Source organism: Manis pentadactyla, chromosome 7, assembly GCF_030020395.1.
Source record: "Manis pentadactyla isolate mManPen7 chromosome 7, mManPen7.hap1, whole genome shotgun sequence".
NCBI classification, from domain to species: Eukaryota; Metazoa; Chordata; class Mammalia; order Pholidota; family Manidae; genus Manis; species Manis pentadactyla.
Window position 1 is genome coordinate 117,467,829 of NC_080025.1, and position 17,738 is coordinate 117,485,566.

Here is a 17,738-nt window from a genome sequence, read left to right on the forward strand (position 1 = left end):
CTATGTACACAGTGAAGAACAAAACAGAATGTACAGGTGGAATACACTAATGTCCTTATGTTTATAATGTTAACAGAACATTTATAATGCTGTGCTCCTTTGGTAGAAACTTACAATACCAAGTATTTTAACAGGTATTCATTTACACACACATATCATTTTGTGGCTTGGGAGGTAGCTGTGAATTCTGTACATGTACAAAGTTTGTAGAACAAATTGGTTTTGGTTCTTTATCTTTGCCCTTCATAGCATATGACATGTCACCTGATTTTTCAAATGTGTTTCCTATATGAACATTATATAATCTCTCTGTTGACATTTTTGTATTTTTATTTAAATATTATCTATCCATTCCTTTATTTATTAAATACAGATTTACCGAGTGCCAACTTTTTCCAACTATTATCCTAGGTACTGAGGATACAATGGGAAAGAGGACAGATAACTCCTCTTTGCTCTTATGACTCACATTCTGAGGGAGGAGATAGACAAGAAACACAATTGGATAGAAGCAATCGGAGTGTGACAAACACCAGAAGGAAATAGTGCAGTAAAATAAAGATGGGAAAATGAAGGTATATGGGGATAACTTTCTGAGGGAGTGACATTTAACTGCTACTTAAAAAATAAGTAGTCAGAAATGCAAAGACTGGGTAATTGCAAACGTCTTGGAAGAGTTTGATGAATTATGGAAGGTGAGAGGAAGCCAGTATAACTGGGGAGAGAGTGAGAAGCAAGTGGCTTGTGGTAATGTTAGAAAAGTAGGCAAAAAACAGATTTGTGGACCACTGACTATAGTAAAGCATTTGGGTTTTATTTTAAAAACAGGGGGTAGCCTTTGAAAGGCTTCAGCCAAGATATGATATGGTCTTTTCTATGTTTTAAAAAATCACTCTGCTGTATGGAAAATGGATTGGATGGGCACCCAAGGGGAGGCTGGGACATCTGTTATGACTGGGAGGGATTGCTTATTAACTACGCTCAACATCCAGAGTGTTGAGAACGTTGTCGTATTTAAAGGCCTCTGCAAATATTCCACACTGAAATATTTAGAAGTGTCTTCTTTGTGGATCATTAAAGGTTTCTTCATAATGGAATGTTGGACCGTTATACCTTGTTTGGTTGTATCATATTTTGTGGCTTTATGCACCTGCCTTATTACATTGTCCTTGGCAGTTTTCTTCTCTTTTGTGCATATTTTCTTTGGTTGTGAATATCAGACTTGTATCTGGTCAGATTATGTTATGGTAGGGCTCCTCATAGGTCCTAGATATATTCTTGCTCTAGTTCTACACTACATCTTATTTCTGAAACCATACTATTTGGGTTTTACTGCATATGCAACCAGCCTTCATCTATCATGCCTTCTAAGATGTTTACTAATTCATTTAGAAAATGAGTCTTTCAAATATAGGCACTTGGCTTCTCTTTCCATATATATTTTTTGATATTCTACCTCACACTCCATTTGTTTTTCTAAATTATGTAGACAAATTATCTACAGAGTTTAAATTCTGACTTAGCTTATAAATACTGGTTGCTATTTCTTTTTCCATTGGGGTCATTTACAAAGTTCATGATTGAATCATCATCTTGGCCATCCATGGATCTGTCTTTGAGAATACCATCAGCAGATTCCTGATGCCCAACATGGATATATACCACCCTGTCTACACCCCTACGTAACTAATAGCTTTTACAGTCTAGTCATACCCTGTCCAATGCAGTAGCCACCAGCCATCGATGACCATATAAGTTAAATGAAATTAATTTATGAAATAAAATTTGAAATTCACTTCCTCAGTCATGCACAGTAGCCACTTTTCAAGTGAGCAAGTGCCTCATGTGATAACTGGCAATAATATTGAACAACAAAGATGTAGAACATTTCTTTTATTGTAGAAGTTACTGTTGGACAGTGCTGATCTAGAGTGTACTATTTTCTATATGACATGGAAATGATGTTTAGAACCCTGAGAAAAATTAAAATGAAGGCCTTTTTGTTTTTCCTCTAAATCATTCAGGACTGTCACTCTATCATAAGCCCCATGCAATTTATAGCCTCAAACCATTCTGGAAATGAAATGATATATATGCCCCAAATATTTTTACTGAAGTCATTACATCAAGTCCATAAAAAAGCTTTTTGTTCCAGTCAATAAACGCAGTTTGGGCTGGTGGTTTCTTGTCTCAATCCACAAGATCCAGGAAATAACTATATTACACTGACAAGACCAGTTCTTTGGAAAACTGCTTTGGTTATTGTTCCATAATAAATATCATAAACTGTTTATTTCTGGGATTTGCTCACATCCAGAGAATGTTGGCAATGTCAGCATTATTAACACTCCTTCTTTTTAAAGATTAGAACAAAGAGGGACTATCAAAACTGAAGAGTGACTCAGAAATATACCTGTATCTAGGTTCTTGTGTAATTTGATTACTCTTAGGAAACAGGAAAACATTTGTATTACAACAAAGACTTTTGAAATACTAGATTATTGCTGAGTTTCTTGTCATTTTGAATTTACTTGAATTTCAAGGAAACAGTGATAATTTTTATTAATACAATACATGGAGTCTATGCATACATTGAAAAACAGGAAAGTGAGAATGCCGCCATTAGATTTTTTCATCATTATACTCCTTTCTGATATGTGAATTTAACTAAAACTTATATACTCCTCAAAGTACAGGACTTGATTATTTAACTTCACTAATGCTAAATGTTCTTTATACATTTTTAGAGAGTATTGTTAAATATTTAAGATCAATTTGAGCTGAAATAAGTCTTAAAAATTTCTTATACTGAGCATATTTGTTTCCTCCTATTTATTTTTATGCTGTGTTCTGTGTTCATTTTCATATTACCTTACTGCTTCTTGTTTTTTTTTATTCTTCTTGTTTTTTTTTTTATTCTATTCCTTGGAAAGTTATTATTGGGCTAATTGTATAATTTCAGTCATTTCTAGTATCATAATTGTGATAGCATCAACAGAAGATTGTTTCTGTTGAATGAAGGAGAGAAATGGCAAAGTATTTAATTGAGTACAGTTTGAATGCCATTAACTTAACATGCTCTTACCACAAACAGTGTTTCTTGGTACAATATTTGTACCAAATATTCCTGCTGGACCCAGGAAACCAAAGCAAAGGAAAATGAAACTGTGTGTATTTTGGTGCTGGTCAGGGTGGAATGAGAGGCAAGTGTGGGAGGAATGGGTAAAGGTGTTAGAAAAAAATCAAGTGTGTATTGTTCCATTCCAGGTGGCTGCTTCTTTGGTTGTGTTGTGGCTACTTAGAAAGTGAGTACTCCATGTCCTATTGTAGATTGTATTTAGTTTCAATTGATTACTCAGGTCTTATTAAATACTGTTATATCCACTGTGCTTCATTCCCCACTACATGGTAGTAGTGGAAAATCAAATGCTTTTGTTTAAAATTGTGAACATGTGCAGTTCCTGAAGCTCTTTGCCAATTTTTAAAGGATTTAATTGTAATTAGGTTATATAAGTTGAAATAAAAGTATTTAGAACATTATTTACCTAGTATTTTCTCTGAATAAAGAACAATTTAATTATCTATTTCAGTGGTGAAAAACTTAATCTACTTTCTTGTAATTCCTTGAGATTAAAGTCATGAACTCTGCTAATGAAATATGTTGTATTTCATTAGACTCAAATTTAGTTACATTTACATGTTTTGGAAATTTGTTGAGAAAGTTTGGTTGCCAAATAACGATTTCTCTGCTTTGCAGAACACCCCCTCAAGACAAAGGGAATAGTACTAAGAATGCAAATAACAGTTACGCAGTGATCGTCACCAGCACCAGCTCATTTTATGTTTTTTACATCTATGTGGGAGTAGCTGACACTTTGCTCGCCCTGGGAGTCTTCAGAGGTTTACCACTGGTGCATACTCTAATCACAGCGTCGAAGATTTTACACCACAAAATGTTACATTCTGTTCTTCAAGCACCTATGTCAACCCTCAACACGTTGAAAGCAGGTACTTGATTAAGTTATACGAAATGAAACTGCTGGTCCATCATCAAAAGGGCCTGTGATTTAATTGGGTTTCTAGTAGTATCATCGGCTTTTGCCTGGAGGCACCTGCCCTTTGTTGAGCTTCTTTATGACTGGCATGTACATTTCCCAGATATTGTTGGCTATCAGATATTGTTGCTCATAGTTCTGTATCAGCTAATTCGAGTTGCTCAGTTTGTTAGAAATGATGCTAATGGACTTCAGCAGCAGAAGTTGACCCCTTTTGGGTCATTTGTCCTTCTCAATTCAGATATTTGGTCTAGCCCCCATTCAGGCATCTTGTTGCCAATGTGTAGTATTGTTTAAAAGAAGAGAAGGTTTGAAGTGACCAAAGGGAATATAAAATTCTTTACTGATAACGTCTTTAGATGGGGTAGAATAATCTAGTTGCATGTAACTGTTCAAGAATGATCATATAAAATTTTTCCCAGTTTTCCTTTTTTTTTTGGTGGAGAGTGGGGCAGAAATCTGAAAAGTATTTTTTACACCATCGTAGAGGTTGTTAAAAGGGTACAAGCTTTAACTTATACAATTGTAATAAGGGTTGAGGATTTAATGTATAACATGGTGACTGTAATTGATAACACTGTATTATTTAATGGAAATTGGTAAGAGAGTAAACCATAACTCTTCTCAACCAAAAAAAAAGTAAGTATAAGTGGTGATGGATGCGTTAATTCAATGAGAGGAATCCTTTCACAAGGTATATGTACATCAAATCATCATGTTGTATACTTTAAATATCTTACAATTTTGTGAATTATATTTCAGCAAAAATAAGAGTAGTGAAATAAAATGCCAAAGATTTAAAAAACTAAGGACAATAAGGTATTTTACAAATAATCAGTTCTATTAATTCCCCTTTAAATTCTCATTTAAAGAATCTGAGATTAATAAGGAATCCCCCCAAGTTTTATTCTTGTAGCATTCTCTTGAGCACTTGCTCTGTGTGGCACTAAGCCAGAGGCTGGTATAGAATGATGAATAAGGTAGTGGGAAGAACTCACAGTAAGGCAGAAGAGGTAGACCCAGAAACACTGCATTGACTAATAGTTACCAAAGGGAAAGGGACTGAGGAGGATGGGTGGGAAGGGAGGGATAAGGGCGGGGAAAAAGAAAGGGGGCATTATGATTAGCATGTTTAGTGGGGGAGGGCACGGGGAGGGCTGTGCAACACAGAGAAGACAAGTAGTGATTTTACAGCATCTTACTATGCTGATGGACAGTGACTGTGAAGGGGTATGTGGAGGGGATTTAGTGAAGGGGGGAGCCTAGTAAACATAATGTTCTTCATGTATTTGTAGATTAATGATACCAAAAAAAAAAGCAATGCATAAACTCCAAGATTGAGATTTTTGGAGTGATTTATATCTAAAAATTTCAAGATAACATATATTCATCATTTTTTTCCCCTGGTAACAACATTTCTGCATTAGTGTTCAGGAGATCCTTGTGTTTATTCTCAAGTCCTTGTGTGTCTTTAAAGCCTTGACTCATTTGGCTACATTCACCACTATCCTGTTTTAGAGCAAAGAAATTTTAGACCTAAAAGAAAAATGTCAAATTACCTTGATCCAATGATTTCATTGTATGGAAAACTGAGACCCAGAGAAGGCAGGGCATTTGCCCAAGTTTCCTCCAGTGAAATGGGCAATGAGATACAGTGGAAAGAGCACAGGCAGTGTCTGAGGTCTGGCTTGGCCCTGTTAGAGTGATGACCATGGACAAGTTGCTCCTTTGTACCTCTCCTCCACGACTGTAAACTGGGGAAGGGAATACTCATCCCAGAAAATCCCTGTGAGAATGAAATAAGGCAGTCTGCTGGTCTGTCACCTAGCCCCTGTGAAGTGTTACTTCCCTTCCACTGTTCCCTTCTGTGGGGCATTTGCCCCCCTAGGGGGGTGCACTTTCCATTCTACCTCTACTTTGCAGGGCCCCTCATTCCCTTAAACGTTGCTCACAGCTGGTTCTGAACCTTCTCTATTTCATATTTAAATGGTTACTATTCATTTCATTTTCTCATTTGTCTTACATTCCAAACTTTAACCCATTTTGTAATGTGATTGTGAAACATCTCTGTTTTGCATTCCTTCTTATTTATGCTCCTGAAAACAGAAATAGCAAGATGATGATCTTACATCATCTACATGTCCTTTTCCAGCCCCTACCCCCAACTCCAATTTCTATATGCAAGGATTATACTTTCTTTTAAAAACCACTGCTATTACTTATGGCTCATTTGTTCTCATTATATTGCCTGGACATTTGCTGCTAAGCTTGGCAGCAACCAGTGCTTCCTTGCCTTGAATTGTGCACCAATTCTCCAAGATGTGCCCCTTTGCAATCGTGTATTGACCTTGATTTTCTCAGAGTCCTTGCCTATCTTTTCTATGTCACAATATAAATGACCTTAAAACACACAGACACATAGTAGGCGGGGATTGAGAGCATCCATGGGTTCTGCAGAGGCATGTTAGAAAGGTGTGGAAGTCAGAGGAAGTGGTAGCTATCTATGCATTATGGAATACAGACGTAAGGGGATCACATATCCAGTGTATGATCATTAAGCTCAGGCTTGCAAGTATGAGATTGCAGTAATAGGTTGAGTGCTCAGTCCAGACATACTTAATGATAAGGACCCTATTAAGGGCACTAGGTTTTGCTTGAATCTGACGGCAATTTGTATTTTATAAAGGTCTAATAGAAGGGGATGATAACTTGAGTACATAGTTATTTAGAATCTTTGTGTAACACTAAAACTTTCTAAGCCTGTATTTATATTTATCTGATTATATGCTAATTTTTATTTAAGTTCTGAATGCTTCTGTTGTCCAAATCTATCAAATATTGATGTCTTTTAAGGGTTACTGGTTTTTAAGGATCTCCTCTTCCTTTCTTTTGTAGGTGCAATTCTTAATAGATTCTCCAAAGATATAGCAGTTTTGGATGATCTTCTGCCTCTTACCATATTTGACTTCATCCAGGTTTGTAAAAACATGAAGTGTCTTTGCATTTATTGTACTTCTTTACATAGTTAGAAAAAGAAGTAAATTATTTTTTGCTTATTTTTCATTAGAGAGTTGAATCCCATCTAGTATATGAATTTTGTCAGTATCAAAAGTCTTCAAATTAGGCATAAATTTAATAACTTCAGTGGTAAGTCAGAACTGTTTACTTGACCCAAACTCAAGTCAATTCCACATCTAGACGTAATAATTGTCTACTTGGGAGTGATTTGAAAGGTATGACAGACATATTCCTCCAAATCACTGTCCATGAAGTAGGACATTTTTGACACTGGCATCACTATTTGATTGAGGGCACTGGCCTCCAAAGGGCTTATGTTAAAATGAAGATGGATTCCTGATGGGCTGCAATTTTAATCAGCCTTATCCATGAATACTTCACAGATTAGCAAGCCAGCAACCTCACAGTAAGGACAGAAGGGTGTCTGTGGGGACAGGAGTACAGGTAAGTTTTCAAGCAGGTGAGAGAGGAAAGAAAAATTCAGGACTAGTAAGGACTCTGCCTGGGTGACAGATCTGAAGAGGCCTCCAAGGTTCTGGTTCTGAGCATGGGGTGATTGGAGGTGAGAGTGGTAAGGAAAGGAGGGGATGGAGATGAAAGTACCTAGGGGATACCCCCTTCGGACTCCATAAGTGGCAGGACTTCAGGAGTGTTGTGAGTTAATAACCTCGGCTATTTATTGGGCCAGGTTTGAAACCAGCTTCCTAGTCTGGTGTAGGGTGAGCCCCAGAGAGCAAATGCCACTATCTCCATGATTTCCTTGGAGAGATAGTTGAACGGGATGCAGCCCATCTTAGATGAGTCATTCCCTCCTCCCGCCCCCAAAATAATACTTTATTTGAGAGAACCTATAAAACAAATTAAGGGCTACCACATGTATGTATATACACAACCGACAGGTGCACGACCAGGTGCAGAGACCTAGGTTGTCAGTTTGCCTCACCTGAAATGATTGGCACAAACATATTAGCTGTTGCATGTGAACTTTAGCATTTTGGATTTCCTTCGCTTGCACTGTTTAGGGATATAACTCAGCAGCAGCTGCTGGAATTCTGTAACAGATTCTTTGAGTTCATGCATTTGAAGGAGCATTTCTTGAGTCTTTCTTTAAATGCTGGACATTTGTTCCTCATTTTAGGAGTGTAAATGACTTGTGTCAAATAAAATATTATTAAATCAGGTACAAACTGAATATGAAATCTTGACATGATTGCAAAAGCACAAATGATGGCCCTTGAAAAATTGTTTTTCCACTTTTGGAGTCTACTGAATATTTTTCTGAATCAATGTAAGGCTCACTTCAGAAATCCTCTGGAAGAGTTAATTTTTAAGTCTTTATTTTACAAACTGACACTTTTTACACATGTGATGGTTCTTAAATACTTTCTCTTATGGCAATTTGAATACATTTCTGCTCAACTTCCAATGTCGTTGAGGTTCATTTGTTGTTTCACAAGTGTCTGGACAAGGCTCTTTCAATTAACCTGTTTTATTTACAAGTGGGTCTCCCATTAAGGAAGCATAATATATGACAATCAAAATAAAAATCTGGGTAATTTTGACTTTATTAAAAATTCATTATAAGGATCCTCTAAATTGCAAGCTCCTCTGGTATACTTATGCTCATATTTTAAAAAATCTCATCCTCATAATATATCAGGAACATTTTTGTACAGAATAAGGAATACCTGTAAATTTTCTTTGAATGAAAGCTTAATTTCTATTTATTTTCTTATTTTTCATTTCCTAACATTTGATAATTTTCCGCAATCTTGCTTTCTGGATTGGAACATCATATAATGAGAGTGAGAGATCGGGATCCTATTCTGTAGATACCAGTACTTCTTTTACCTTGAGTAAGAATCTCTAAGGGGCTCAGGTCTCTAGCCTGTAAAATGAGGAAGACAAATCTGATGGTGGTCACACTCAGTACTAAGGTAAACGCTTCAGACTGAACTGTGGAAGTGGATCACATGGGACAAATTTGAACTTGAAGCTAAACAGGAAAAACCTGTATCTTAGCATCCTACTTATCTCTTTGTTTGAGAAAATTATTATTTTTTCATGAAACAGAAGCCTACATATTTGAAAATAGTAAAATCTCTTCTCAGCCTTAAAACCTTTAAGTCTTGTTTGATTTCTTCTCTCTTATCTAATACATGATTATATCCTGAGTCCTGCTACTTTGCTCTCTAGTGTATCTTTCACATCTTTTTTCCTCCTGTTCATTCTATTAATCCTTTGCTTAAAAATTCTCAAGGACTCTCATTTATGGATACAAGTCCAAATCTGGTGTCCATTGCATTGTTTTCAATACGTATTTATTTATCTATTGATGAATTAATTAACTTACTGATTTCAAAGTGATCTTCACATTTATCATCTGCTCTGGCTTCACTGGCCATGTCAAGTGTCCTTCAGTGTCAGGGATACCACTGAGCTGCTTTTAGGGTGGGAATGTGATGCCCACTTCCTGGGAACATTAGTGGATGATGCCTTGTGGGTGTTACAGTCTGTAGACTTTTCTTTCTGGAGGAAGTTTAGGATTTGGGTAAGGATAAATGGGAATTAGAAATCTGTGCTCACATTTTCATCTTGTCTTGAAGTCCCTGTATTTTGTGTCCTCTCACTAATGCATCTGGTCTGAAATGACTTGTTTTTTAAACATTGTGAATTAAAGACTAAGACAGAATTTAAGGTTTTTTGTGTAATTTGACTATCAAATATATTAAACCAGTGCCTTTAGTTTTGCACACAGTGCTAAATTATTAGCTTCCGACCTCAGTGCCCAAGGATGGCTTCTAATGAAAATGCTTAGCAATTTTCCACGGATTTCTTGTTTTGGGCTATAGTCTAGATGATTATAATTGCTGGCAATTTATCCTGTGAAAGTATTATCATTTCCAGTTGTACGCACCTTCTCCATTCTTCTCTCACAAAGTGTGATATCTTGGTTAATCAACTGCCCAATTTCATCTACTCTATCATAACATAGTTACAGTTTCATTCCTAAGACTCTCCACGATATCAACAATCATTAAAAAACATATATATATTACTTTCCCACTGACTGTTATATTCCAACAGAACCGAATTAGAATTACATGGTAAAAATTGCACAAGTCAAGTGAACGCAGTGTCGTTTACAACTGTCAACAGCCAACAAAAGACCTGGATTCTACTGGAGTAGCAGAATGTTTCCAGGCTTCCAACACGATAGCATTTGTCTTTCACACATACCGGTATTTAATATGATGGCCCATTGAAATTAAATCATATTCCCTAGTTAATCATGCTTGGAACTTGTATTTTGTCTCCCTCTCCCCCACCAAAATGTCCTGTTTCTGGGAAATAAATGTCCTCAGTTAAAAACTAGCTTGCCATTGATGAAGTCTTGTCATATATAACTAGGGCATTTGGGGCTTTTCATTGTACTGGTGGCACTTGAAGGGCAAGAATGGAGTAGGGAAGACTTTCTCAGATTGTTGGCTTGCTGTATATATTTAGACCAGTGTCTGAAGAGTAAAGATTTATCTGACTATTTGTTGAATGAATGAGGGGCTGATATCATGATGACTGGAGACATAGAGGCATTTTCCCTAGAAAGGTGTCATTGAAATATGATCATCTGAAGTTTTAGATGAAAATAACAGCCCATTCAAAGAAGATTTATGTAGAACATGCTCCTGTGTACCAAATGTTCTGTATTTTACTGCATTAACTGTAAAATACATGTGTCACCCATGGAAATTGGTAGAGAACTGGCTCACTGATTATTATATGGATAGTGTAATAGATTTATTTTTTTAAAACCTTGTTGTGACAGTTCCTTATTTATACTTTATTCAAATAGGTTATTGTGGAGCAAATGATAGCAGACCTTTTTTCTTTCTAAAATATATGGATTTAGTGTCATGTAGAAATACAGAATTTAAGCCTTTAACTTGATTCTGAAGCAGGTACCTATATAGTTAACTTGTTCCTGAGACTGCCCAACAGGATTGTGTTTTTGGTGGATAAGGTGAAGCAGTATCTCTAATGGATGGTCTTGACTGAAACACAAAATTTATTTGACAACATATGAGATAGAAAAAATTGTCTAATTCCAAGTTAATCAGCTATACCCAAAAAGTCCTTTCTTGTTTTGAGCTTCTAGGTTATCCCCAGTTATTTTAAGGAACAAGAACAGGAGAGTTGGGAAGGGGAGCAAAATTTACTACATTTATTTTTTCTAGTCTTAAAGATGAGTCACCTAGGTTTGGAGAAGTTAAGAAGTTTGCCTAAATCACCAAGCCTACATTTAAACTAGATCTTTCTGATTCGAAAGGCTCTGAGAGAAATGCCCAATTCTCAAAAATTGTCTAAACAAAATAAATCCTAAAATTTCACATTCACACTAAAACTATTTCAAAATTAAAGTTTAAGAGAAGACCAAGCTAGGAAAAAAACCCATATTTGTTTAAAATTTATTTATCATGCAATGCTTCACAGCATACGGGAAATGAGAATATTCTGAGATTCAAGAACACCATGTTTCCAAAACCTCAAAATGTTGTTGTAAGTGACCTGAATGATTTTTTGAATTTTCATAGAACCTATGGACAATGTACTTTGAGAGGGCTGCCCTTTATAAGAATGGAGCAGAGTGTGAAGAGCTTATTGGGAAATAACATCACTAATGTGCCTTGGCCCTTTGCAATGTGAAAGAATCTAAGTATAGTCACCAATGTGTTTTCTTTGATCCTATAGCTGTTATTAATTGTGATTGGAGCGGTGGCAGTTGTCTCAGTTTTACAACCCTACATCTTCCTGGCAACAGTGCCAGTGATAGCTGCTTTTATTCTGTTGAGAGCCTACTTCCTCCATACCTCACAACAACTCAAACAACTGGAATCTGAAGGTATGGCGCTTCATGTGCAATGCTCACCTTGGGAAATATGTGTGATTCTTTTTTTTAATCTACTTTCCCCAAAATTCTTCCTACTTCGAACTCTTGCGTTATATAATGATGACTTTAAAAAATGTGTATGCCTACAAAAGGAAACTAAATTACAAAACACACATAGGTTGCTTTTGTTAATTAATAACCCTGTGACTTCTTTTCGGTTTGAAAACAATTATGTAGAGTATTAAGAGGGTTGGTGTGAGGATATTCATTCATAATTTTCTTACATAAATTATATTTTTAAATTGATACGCTTCTATTATTAGAGGCTTATAGTGTATTAATTTTAAAATATAATTTATGTAAGAAAATTATGAATGAATAATGACAAAATTCTTCCTCCTGGCTTGTTTTCAGGCACCGTTCCTTCCTCTCCTGGGGCCAGCCTTCTGCTGGGCCACCAAACCCTGACCGAGCTATTCAGGTAGCCTGTTTTTCAGTAACACCCTTCATGCAGGTGCATTTTCAGGGTTAAATTTCCCTTGTATTTCTGCATTGAAGGGTGTTATCTAAATGAAGTGACATAAACTTTCTTAATTGAGGCACTTGAATAAATTGTTTTAAAAACATTTTCTCTCACCAGCGATTAATTTAGGCTTAGCCAGAAAAACAATGCCCAGTGGTAGCCAAGAAATATAAACAAATAATGATAGTAATTTTATTGTAACTTCCCATCCATGGCAGGCAAGTGAAAAAGGAGGGTAACTCATCACAAAAATAACAAATTGCACCTAGTCAAAAGTGTGCCATCAGATTGGAAGACTTCTAGCCAGTGACATTTGCTGCCTGGTGACTTGTTGGTTTAAGCTTATCTTTTTCTGGTACATGGTAGTAAGGATTTGCATTATGTGGTTACCTGATTGTTTAAGCATGGTTTTCTGCGGGAATATTTCACAGGCAGGAGTCCTATTTTCACTCATCTTGTTACAAGCTTGAAAGGACTGTGGACACTGCGTGCCTTTGGACGGCAGTCTTACTTTGAAACTTTGTTCCACAAAACTCTGAATTTACATACTGCCAACTGGTTCTTGTACCTGTCAACACTGCGCTGGTTCCAAATGAGGATAGAAATGATTTTTGTCATCTTCTTCATCGCTGTTACCTTCATATCCATTTTGACAACAGGTACAATGAACTTGTTCACTATTGAGCTGAGCATTTAAATAAAAACTTTGTCAACCAATAAAATGCTACATTGTTACAGGTTCATAATTTTAGATATCTTTAAATAGACTTTTGGGAGTTGATTAATCAGTTTTATTGCTGAACAAATAGTTTATTTGAATTAGGGCTATATATAGTATTATCTCTGCTTTACAGTTTAAAAAACTGAGACAGGAAATGTCAGATAAGAAATCTGTGATTGAAAGAAAAAAAATTACCTCCTGACTCTCATATTGGTAAAGGATCCTGGCTTAAAAGTAATAGATCTCTTTATAAAAGCACTGTGTGAATAAGGGGAAAGAAATGTGTACACACACACACACACACACACACACACACACACAAAACACTGCTTCCACCCCCATAAGTTTTGTTCTTTTAGCCACCAGTTTGTGCAATTCATTATCCTAAGGTAGATTTTACATGATGAAGAACTGCCATAAAAATGAAGTAACTTAGATAAAGTGTCACATTTTTCAAATACAAATGTCCTGAATTTTAGGATCTTTGGGTGAAAAACACAAAAGTATTTCATCATAAATGAAATGAAAATCTATATAGACAAATGAGCTCTTCTAATTTAAGAAGGTAGATTACTAAACTATAAGAAATATTGAAATATATTTGCATGTGACAGTGGATGAAGATTTAGAGCAACTGCCAAATCTGAAAGATGGGTTGGTTGTAAGACTGGAGTCCTGCCCAAACAAAACAAAGCGCATGCTGGAGAGTTCGGGAGCCTCGTGGAGCCCCAGGGCAGGAGGCACGCTGGGCCTTTAGAGGAAATGGAATGGGAAAGGGAGGCAATGCAGCTCTTCTTCCCATCTCTTGGGGCCAGTTGCTGGCCTGTGTGCATTCCTTTCTGTGGCAGCTTCATTCATTTCTCCCTCTCTGGTTTTCTGGGTATGCCAGAGCTGTGCCACACTGACTTTATATGGCCTCATCACTCGGGACCCTTGAATTAACAGCAGAGTTCCTGTGTCCAATTTCAAAGTACTGGAGAGAGCAGAAAATAGGCTCCTCTTGGCTCAGGGGTGCACATGCAGTCCACACAGCTGCTATGAGAGGAACAGGTTCCACACATTTGTTGTTCTCTTGGATAGGGCAGTGGGAAATGACTCGATGAAAGGCATATAAGTGGGCAGGGAAATGAACTGATTCCTTAGCAGTATAGTAATTTTTAAACAGTGTTTTAAGCAACTTTAAAAAAAATAAAGTTTGTTTTAGGTTCAGAATTTTTAAAATTTTCCTTTAAACTATTTGAAACAGTATCAAAAAAGACTAAATAAACACAGATTTGTTGGCAATGAATTCAAACCAGTATGGCATGTGCTATAACATAGACTGAGTCCTGTTTAACTAATAGAAGTGATAGTCAAAGCCTTTCACAGTCAGTACAGTTCAGGACCTATTAATCAAATCAGATGTCCAGCCAGAGTAAATGTTATTCACACAGCTGATGTTCACCCTGCCTCTGCTGGTTTTTAGCTATATAACTTGTACATATTAATTAACTTCTTTAAGGCCTTCATTTTCCTTATGTGTAAATAGGCATAATAATAGTACATATTGCATAGGTTTGTGGTGAATATTAAGTGTGATGATTCGTGCAAAACACTTAATATAGTGCCTGGTCCATAGTAAATACCCATACATCTTATATTACTCACTATTGTTATTATTAAAGTTTTATATTACTCTCATTTTAACCTTTATAATGATAAATCTTACCTAATAAGAATAAATAATTTAGTACTAAAAGCACAGACCTGCTGTCTATGGTTTATCTCTGTTAGAGGAACTGTGGAAGCAAAAATTTCAATTAATAATAACAGGATGAATTATTTCTCCCAACTTTAGAACCCTATGACAATTTTATCATGTATTACAAATGTAAGGACTGACATTGAGACTTGAGACTCAATAACCTAAAGTTATAATAATTTTAAGGACATTCCTATTAGAAAATGTTTATGGCCATGAACACTGAATATTTATAAATCTTCTAGAGGTCCCCTCCAGCCCTGAAGAACTATCTACTCCAATTAAACATTAAGTATTATTCTCCCTGGGTGAACTAGTCATTTTTTTTTTTTTTTTTACCATGAAGGGCAGTCTTCTTTCTTTGCAAATGGCAGACCCGTGAGTTCTAATTTCCCCATGACACTCTAAAACAGAGAAAGTCCTCCTTGTAAAGGCATGAAGCTCATCCAAGGATCTTCTGGATGCTACGCAGACTCACCTCCCTCCTGCTTTCATTTTTTTTATAGAGGGGCTCATGACACCAGACTTTTTCCCCATTGTCTGTTGTAGTCTTTGAAGGTACTATTACTTACAAAGGTATTATTACAAAGTAATAGTGGAAGAGATAAACACATTTATCAGTACCAACAGCCCTTTCAAAAGCATCTAACAAAAGGCCAGCTCTTCCTCATATTCAAACATTCTTTGATTTAAAACATTGGTTGAATACTTAGTATACACAGGGCATTATTGCTAGTGTTAGATGCTGTGGTGAAGTGACATGAAGGATGGTTAAAATTGGCACAAAATTGAAATGTAGCTTTAATATGATGCATTTAAATGTTCATATCTTAATATGATACTTGGAGAAGTATAAATGAAGTGGTTCACAGAAGAGAGAAATAACACGAAGTCTATTTATATCTTTTTTCCACCTACAGGTGAAGGAGAAGGAACAGTTGGCATTATTCTAACTTTAGCCATGAATATCATGAGTACATTGCAGTGGGCTGTAAATTCCAGCATAGATGTGGATAGCTTGGTAAGTAATTATTATTCTTTTTAACTTTTATGAATATATTCAGACAAACCAAAAAGGTATAGATAATAACAGTAGGGATAACTATATACCCAACCCCCAGCTTAACAAATAAAATATCACAGATAAATTAAAGGCTACTGTATATCTCTATTAAACCCATATCTCGCCTTTCCTCCACATAGATAGCCACAGTCAAGCTCTAGGGCTGCAGTGAACATTATAATTTCTTTGCCCAGGACTTTTCTAGAATAGATAGCCAGGAATAATCTTGCTGGGTCATAGAGTTCACCCATGTTCATCTTGACTAGATAATGCCAAATTGTTCTCCAATCTGTTGTCTGAATTCATACTCCCATCAAGAAAGTATGATAATTCTCATAGGTCCATAGCTTCAGCAACATTTGATATTGTCAGACTTTAAAATTTTGGCAATCTGGTGGGTGTGGAGTAATTACTAAGGAGATAGGGCAGCTTAACACATATTTATTGGCCATTTGGGTTTCCTTTTCCATTAATTGCTTACTGTTGTTGATTGCCCTTTTTTTCAAGCAGACTGAGTTTTTTCCTTAATTTGTAGGAATTTATGAATTCTGGGTCAGTTATCAGTTGTATACATTTCAAACATGGTCCTCCAATCAGTGACTTGGATTATAGTGTTTTTGGTAAAAAGAAACTTTTAAGTTTAATCATGTTAAATGTATTAATCTTTTCTTTATGTTTTGTGCTTTTACAATCTTGTTTAATAACTTCTCTGTAGCTTGCATTTTCAAGTTTATCAACATTATAATTTCATAATATTCTGACTTCTAAAGATTTCCAGTTTTCAGTGTACCTTCTTCCTCATTTTTAGAGGGAATGCTTTCTCTCCTTCTGTTCGATCAGTATCGCCATGCATTTATATACTTCATTAGTGTGCACGAAAACCATGTTTGGTTTTCTTTCTCTTGTCTTGGTTCCCTAGAATGCAGAGCCTGCAGTAATGTATCTGAACTAGCCCTGTGTCAGGGGCACAAATCCCATGGCAGCAAGAGTGAAAAATCAAAGGAAGCAAGGCAGATTTCCCACTTTTATTTAAAAAGAAATACATAATTTTCAATCAGAACCATATAATTGGTCTGGATACCTGCATCATCTGTTTGTATTGGTCTATGTTTTAAATCAGTCATCCATTTCTGAATTTGCTGAGGGTCAGGAATATTACTATGCTTTTTGCTTAAGTTCCTTTCCCATTCTCTAAGAAAGTTCACGTGTTCTCAAAATGCGCATACTCATTCAGCTGGGAAACTTGAATAGTCAATTCCTGTCAGAACAAATATTATAAAACATATCTCTAGGGAAAACCCAAAACTTATAAGGATGTCTTCTTGCCCATGTGTCTTAATATTTTATTTAAACAAAACTTGTTAATAATTCATTGAAATAAAATTTAGCCTTAACATGATTTGTAGTAGGCTTTCCCTTTTTTCCTTTGTTTGTTTTTTAGTTTGACCTGCTGTTTTTAGTGACTCCATTCATTTCTTCACTTAGCTCTTAGGCTTTTGGATTTGGGTCTCATAATGTACTTCAAGATGTTTCAACTGGAAAATAGTAAATATTGTGCTTGTATTTATTTAATTATTTTCTCAAACTTTCTACAACTTTTTGCAATTAAAGTCCTCATGCACTTCTTTATCTAAAACTTCTCTATACCTTGCATATGCGCAGTTCCCTTCTCTTTGCCATATTAATTTTCTTAGCTTATGTAAGGGCCTCTACACAGTGATGTTGAAAC

General features: G+C 35.9%; 1 protein-coding gene across 2 annotated transcripts in view; it reads left to right on the forward strand.

Annotated features, from left to right (window-relative positions):
* The window catches only part of CFTR (CF transmembrane conductance regulator), a 164,042-nt gene that overhangs the window by 113,264 nt on the left and 33,040 nt on the right, over positions 1-17,738 (forward strand). For both annotated transcript variants that reach the window (XM_057504702.1, XM_036905683.2), the window contains exons 17-22: positions 3,268-3,305; positions 3,758-4,008; positions 6,951-7,030; positions 11,823-11,973; positions 12,916-13,143; positions 15,867-15,967. In XM_057504702.1, the coding sequence (XP_057360685.1) occupies positions 3,268-3,305; positions 3,758-4,008; positions 6,951-7,030; positions 11,823-11,973; positions 12,916-13,143; positions 15,867-15,967 (849 nt within the window). The remainder of the gene's footprint in view (positions 1-3,267; positions 3,306-3,757; positions 4,009-6,950; positions 7,031-11,822; positions 11,974-12,915; positions 13,144-15,866; positions 15,968-17,738) is intronic.